Source organism: Vespa crabro, chromosome 1 (genome assembly GCF_910589235.1).
Source record: "Vespa crabro chromosome 1, iyVesCrab1.2, whole genome shotgun sequence".
NCBI classification, from domain to species: domain Eukaryota; kingdom Metazoa; phylum Arthropoda; class Insecta; order Hymenoptera; family Vespidae; genus Vespa; species Vespa crabro.
The window spans coordinates 7968638-7975711 of record NC_060955.1 but is presented as its reverse complement, the minus strand read 5'-3'; the positions used below and the strand labels follow the sequence as shown (position 1 = coordinate 7975711).

General features: G+C 34.3%; 1 protein-coding gene and 2 long non-coding RNA genes across 3 annotated transcripts; 2 read left to right on the top strand and 1 right to left on the bottom strand.

The window, feature by feature from the left end:
• Positions 1–264: 264 nt before the first annotated feature.
• Positions 265–3099, top strand: LOC124432756. The gene is made up of 3 exons (XR_006944373.1): positions 265–910; positions 1846–2175; positions 2389–3099. It is a non-coding gene; the product is annotated as an uncharacterized LOC124432756 (long non-coding RNA).
• Positions 3100–3109: 10 nt separating this feature from the next.
• On the bottom strand, positions 3110–5482 carry LOC124432757. The gene is made up of 3 exons (XR_006944374.1): positions 5342–5482; positions 4833–5265; positions 3110–4745 (listed from the first exon to the last, which is right to left on the bottom strand). It is a non-coding gene; the product is annotated as an uncharacterized LOC124432757 (long non-coding RNA).
• On the top strand, positions 5363–6947 carry LOC124432750 (splicing factor U2af 38 kDa subunit-like). The gene is made up of 5 exons (XM_046981892.1): positions 5363–5547; positions 5630–5717; positions 5789–5855; positions 5943–6231; positions 6314–6947. The coding sequence occupies exons 1-5, from the start codon at positions 5504–5506 to the stop codon at positions 6549–6551; spliced, it is 726 nt and encodes a 241-aa protein (XP_046837848.1). The 5' UTR covers positions 5363–5503; the 3' UTR covers positions 6552–6947.
• Positions 6948–7074: the final 127 nt, after the last annotated feature.

Genomic DNA, 7074 nt, shown 5'->3' with positions numbered 1-7074 from the left:
CAGGAGAGATTTTTTTGCCCTCTCTTCTACCTTCCCTCCGAAATCCCTTCGTGGTCGTTGACTTTTCGTTTCGATGTTACACGAAGCGAAATCGATTTTCCCTGCAGTTATTTCGAAGCGACCTAATGTCTACACAACTAAAATGAATTTCTCATTGCGTTGCTAAACTTTTGTGTATTCTCTCGTGTATATATATATATATATATATATATATATATATATATATATATATATCGTTTTCGCCATTGTATCAGTAAAAATTAAAGGCCGCCGATTGGTCGATCCAGTGTCGCGAAGCACTGCAGTTGGAAGATGCGACGCATATTTGTGATCGGCTTGAGATTCCTCACTGAATGGCGTAGAATCCGGTGGAACCGAATACTTTTCGTTTCTTCTCTTCCACTTTATTTCTTGCGCTTTTCTTCTCTCACTCGAGATACTTTTGATGGCCAACCTGTTCTTTTTTCTTAATATTTTTTAATTAATTTTTTTCTTTTTATTTTTTTCTATATGTCCATCTCGACAACACGATTGTCTCATCTCCTTAGACATGTTTGATTCCTGTGATTGGTCGAATATAACAGAGGTCCTCAAACTTCTTCATCGGTTTGTTGGTCGTTTCGACGAGTGTAGAATTTTATCGATCGGCTACCTCGTTTAGTTTCCTTCATCCTCTTACTGGCGATTCTCAAATTTTGGAATTCACAAAATTTCAATCTTAAAACTGATGAAAGATACATGCAATGTTAACAATTGCGATTATAAGTATATTTGAGAAAACCCTAGCGAACCACACTTTGAGAACCGTCGCGTTTACGACCGTTTCGAAAATGTTAATAGGTCGTTGACGTAACCAGAAGCAGACCTTTCTCGTGCCTTGTTCCTCGATGCCAGACTCCAACATTTCATTGTAAATTTTATTGCATAAACATTATTTGCTTTTTTAACTAATATAACAAAAATTTTTTAAATTCTTTTCAATTTAAACAATACGTTATAATTTTCTTATAAATCGTGCTCGATGCTCACGTAGGAAACATATGTTTGTAAAATAATATGAACGCATGCGCGATTATGCGAAGAATTATTTGCATAGTATTCAGTCTCTCATTTTTTTTTTTTATACAAATTACAAAGTTCAAATTTTGGGGTTATTATCTAGAACAAATTACTGTTAAATACAAGAGGTCGGCTACGTTTACTTATCTTCTTAACGTCTTCCTAACATATCTCCAAATAAACAAATATGTATATAAAAATGTTAATTACATTTAATCATGAGATAAGCAATAAAGTAATAAAATAAATTTGGAAAATAGCAGATTATCCTAGTAAATATCTCCATTAGTACTTTATCTAGTCTTCTGATATCTTTGTCTTAACGATTATTTGCATTGTTCTTTACTTTCTCTCTCTCTCTCTCTCTCTCTCTCTCTCTCTCTCTCTCTCTCTCTCTCTTTCTTTTAGTATCAGATGTACTTTTAATATCGGACAAAGGCTAAGGAACAATATGGCTCGTTAAATATTTTGATACTTCGAAGATACAATGCGATGACGCATACAAATGAGTCGTCTACTCTAATACGATAAATCTTGATATGGCAAGCGAACTCAGTGCAATCTGATAGAAAGGAAAACTTATTGAAATGAAAAGTTTTCATCTGGAGAGATTTAGGAACATACCATAATTTAGAAAATGTACCGTAATTTAGAAAATGTACTGTAATTTAGAAAATGTACCGTAATTTAGAAAATGTATCGTAATTTAGAAAATATTATATATCGTTAACGCTTATGAATCTATTAACAATAGTTCTATCTGTTTTATCTACCGTGTTTTTTTAGTTTAATTCTGAAGTCCGTATTCTCCTCTTACCTGAGAATCGTATATCATAAACCACGATAGAAGCTCAAACCAGGTAAGAAAGCAAAAAGGTTTTTGCTTTTAAATGATGTCTTTCCTTGTGTTTCTCACTCTTCGTTTCTCTCTCATTCACTACGAATCCATGGACAAGGTCAAGAGTTGCAGATTTCCATTCCTTGACATCCTTTATAATCTTCTACGAGTCACCATAGTTGGCCTGTCTCTTTATCCTCTCTACCTCTTTTTCTTGCAACTATAATTCATTCTCTTCAAATTCAAATTAAGAATAACCTAACCATCGGAGATTACCGGTAAGTCCTTTTAACTGTATACTATTTAATTGTTCTGTCTAACTATATAACTTTTATTTAGAGTATATTATTTAGAATATTATTTAGAGTATAACTGTATACTATTTAATTGTTCTGTCTAACTATATAACTATATAACTGTAGAGTAGTCAATGCAACGAAGGAAATATTTTAGAAATATGAACTATGTTAAAAATTTATCTTCTTTAACAGTGGTGAAGACAATTTTACAATTGAATCTTCCTAAACGATGATTTCCTATATATTCATCGACTTTATGCTATATGTATGCAAGTAGTACATTTATATATCAATCTAAAGATAACGCAATGGAACGCAGATTGATCGTTGGACAAATTGCCTACGAGCAGGCACTTCAGTCGATAACTGCCGATAGCAGGAGAATGGAATTGGATCGAACTCCGCGAATACGAAGTAATCCTGTTCTCGACAAGAAAGGCCGTGGTACATCGATTCTCCTCCAACGTCGTCCCCAGAAATCCAATGAGTACGCCAAAATTCCCTAGGGGCAGTCGGGTCAACAGGAAGTCAAGGCCACACGGTCAGTTGCACCGTGGTTCGCCGTCGATATAAATAGATGCAGGCGACTGGTATCTATGTATCTATCTGCACGCATACCATACTATCCACAGCGAATAAACATGGATAAAGTTTCGTCCAATGATGCCAAGAAAACATCGTCGTATTTTTACAACAAAGTTTCTTGGGAAATGCAAGTGAATCGAACTTGTGCTTATCGATGCATTTTACGATATTTGTATTTATCGACTCATCTCTCTGTAATGTTATATATTAACCTTAAAATTACATATATCGGTTTATTCATTACATATGAAAAATATGATTCATACAGAATTATTTGGAAATAGACTTATTCCACAAATTTATATATATATATATATATATATATATATATATATATATATAATTTATTGATTTAAGTCATTTCGAATATATCTTTCTAACCATTCAATTGAATTTATCTATGAGAACCGATGATTTACTTATTCGGAAAAGGTAAAGAATTTTTAGAGAGAAATGCGTTTTACAAGAAAAGAAGAACACTTATTGATCCGATAGACCCTGAATGCACCGTTATGGCATCCGCTACGGAAACCGTAATCGCGTCTCTTATTTTTTGTACGATACCGCGCACGATATAGAATGTTACAGATCTAAGCAAAAATCATTGCTATATGTAGATACATAAAAAATTATATAACTCTCATCAATAATAAACATAGAATATCCTATTCTATTTTATCCTATTCAATTGTCTCTTTATATCATGATCGATAAAGATCGATTTTCTAGCTTTTACCGTCTAAATTATGAAATTCATTGGTTAAAGCTGTCTATTAGCATAGATATTTGAATGATTTCAATTTAACTTTCTTTTAGAATGAAAAGATGAAAGCTCAAGTTTCCAAGACGTTATAGCCTGGGCTCGTAAAAATAGAAGATAGAGGGTCGTTACCATGGCGATCGAATAAGATGCATTTACAATAATTCCAATGTACAAGATCGGAACGGGTCGATGCAGGTTGCTTCGTCCTGTTACGGTCAGTGTAAAATATATTGCGAGAGAAGAATGAGATAAAAAGAAAGAGAAAACGGGAGAGAGAGAAAGAGTAAGGGCAAGGTACGACCTTTTCGAACGCGTTGGGGGCGATTCGTTCGGTAGAAGCAGAGAAACGAAGACTGGGGGTAGATAGGTAGATAGGTAGATAGTAGTCGAAGCTGTCGAAGAAGGAAAGAGAGTGGAGGGTGGAGAAGATAGAAGGGAGAGAAAGGAAGAAGATAGGATAAGGGTAAATCGACGGGTGTAGTCGTGCCTTTTGGGGCAGTGGCCCTTGCCACGATGATTCCGAGGGTGAGAAGGGGCAGACGAGGACCTACGCGTTATTGAACGGGCATTTCCCACAAAGCGCAGACGAGGGCAACCACCCCGTAGCGTCGCGGTGCAGAGTCCTCTCCCTACTCCCTACTCTTCACCCCACTTTCCGGCAGCCCTCGTTTTCCTCGCGTTTCACCCTCCTTCCTCATCTTCCGTTCTCGCTTATGTCTACGACGCGTCTCCTCTGTCCCTCTGTTTCCTCCCTTCTACCCTTCCCTATCTCCTCCCTCTCCTTCTCTCTCACCCAACAGCTTACGCACGCATGCACGCGCGCATATACGCATGCACGTACACGTCCAGTTTCACGACAAGCTTTATTTCGTACTACTTCGAACGAAAATCCTTTCCCTTTTCGAAGCTTTCGAGGGTCGTACTAACGGTACCTCTATCATGGATATATCCCAAGTCCAAGGGAAAATGAAAATTCACGTACTTCTTTCTTTCTTTCCTTCATTCTTTCGTAAATTCCGGTCCTTCTTCGTCTGAAAAAACAAAAACTTAGTGTCCTTTTAGTAAGATAAAGCTTTACAGATAGAGATGTTAAAAAATTTGGCTTATCTTATTTTAATTATTCTCTCCAAATATATTTCGTTTTGAAGGACGTACGTTATTTCTTCAAAAATTTTGGAAGATGTAAATACATTTCTTTATTCTAAAAGACCAAAAATGATGTGTGTATATGAAAATTATATTAAAATTATGCGAAAAGATATGTTAATATCTCTATATTTATGGCTACATTTATCATTGTTTTTGATTGTTGCATCGTCGTTGTCGTGATTTTATCACTATTTATGACTACATCGACCATTGTATTTCCGATGTGCTATTATTCTCTTTCTTATCGTTTATTAGTTATCAATTATATAATCATTAATACGTGATAATTTTATGTCGGTTGACCGCTGTTTACGAAGTCATTGAGACATAAATAGACAAGAACTTCGATCATTACATACGTTTTACTCCATAATTCAGAAAAGGCGTTTCACTTTGAAAACAATCACATATGAATGTTAGTTTGAAAATAATCAAATGATAGGACAAGGTCATCGATCTAACACATCGATAGCTTATCTCTTTTTGTCGGTAGTCAAGTAGGACGTAGCAGTTGCCTTTTTACTATTGAAATATCAAATGAACGTTTATGTTACGCCCTCCAACGAATTATACTGAAAATAATCATACTGGTTATCGATAGTTCGTAACAAATACGTGACACATACATTTTGAAAACGTAATACCTACAGATGGCGCTCGATCGTTTACCCATCCTTTTTTTTACTGGTCGGGTGTAAGACGCCATTTTATAATAAACCGAAAGAACGATAAATGCAATGTATTCCAGCTGTTGTTTGTAACGTGTTTTAGCCCGGAGAATTTAAACATATACATAGGAAAGGATACGTAATGGCGGAATATTTGGCATCTATATTTGGTACTGAAAAAGACAAGTAAGCTTTGTGATAACTCCCTAAGTTAGCACTCTGTACACACTATTAAACACTAATAGTTATATTTGGTTCTTTGTTTTAGAGTAAATTGTTCATTTTATTTTAAAATCGGTGCTTGCCGTCACGGTGACAGGTGTTCACGAATTCACAACAAACCTACTTTCAGTCAGGTAAGTGATAAAATTTTCTATAATTCATTTTTTCTTGTATAACTTATGTAATGAAAACGTTTTTTTTACAGACATGTTTATTGCAAAATCTTTATGTAAATCCCCAAAATTCTGCAAAAAGTGCAGATGGTTCTCATTGTACGTACATATTTAAAATTTAAATCATAAGAATATAATCTATTTAAGAACCTTGATTTTAAAAAGTTTTTTTAAATCCAATTGTAGTAGTGGCAAATGTATCAGATGAAGAAATGCAAGAACACTACGATAATTTTTTTGAAGATGTGTTTGTGGAATGTGAGGATAAATATGGTGAGATTGAAGAAATGAATGTTTGTGACAACCTCGGTGATCACTTAGTTGGTAATGTATACATCAAGTTTCGAAGAGAGGAAGATGCTGAAAGAGCTGTTAATGATTTAAATAATCGATGGTTTGGAGGAAGACCAGTTTATGCTGAACTCTCTCCTGTAACCGACTTTAGAGAAGCTTGCTGTCGTCAGTATGAAATGGGGTATGTATAGAATCTATTCTTTGCTAAAAATAATGAAACGTCTGTAAAATAAATATTAATAAATTATTTCATCTGATTTTAGTGAATGCACACGTTCAGGATTTTGTAATTTTATGCACTTAAAACCTATTTCTCGAGAATTGCGACGCTATTTGTATAGTCGTAAAAAAGGTGGTAAAGGTCGATCTAGATCTCGGTCAAGATCACGTGGTCGTGATCGAAAACGCAGATCTCGATCAAGGGACAGAAGATCGAGATCAAAGGATCGTCGAAAGGGAAGAGATGATAAAGGTAGAGACGGCCGATCTGGAAGATACTAATAACTTTGAAAACAAGAATATCTACAATCAAGAAGCGTAATGCGCTATAAAATAACTTGAATTTTGAAAAAAGAAAAAAATTAAACTCGTTTTTCTTTTTTTTAACAATTGTAACTTTGTTACATCATGCAGTTACTTTCTATATATGTTCTTACTTCATAAATGTATTATTTAATAAATTTGTAAGACAATAGAAAAGAATACAATAAGAAAGTTGTAAAATTCAATGCATAGTTATTTTTTGAAGATTAGGAAGATCAGTATTATTTCTTAAGACAAAAACTGGCTACTACTATTTAGGCGTTTTTGCCTAGATTTTTGCACTAATATTGAGTCTATGTATCAATAAAAATACGTCTATGTACACATAGTTAAAAATATACCGTTTAAATGAAAGATCGATGATTAATTAAATTTCAAATTATCCTTTTCAATCATTATTTTGGAAAAAATTTAGTACAACTTTTATATTCCAATGATCTTAAACAACTTTACGCGTAAGATACACATTGTCGAGCAAAGC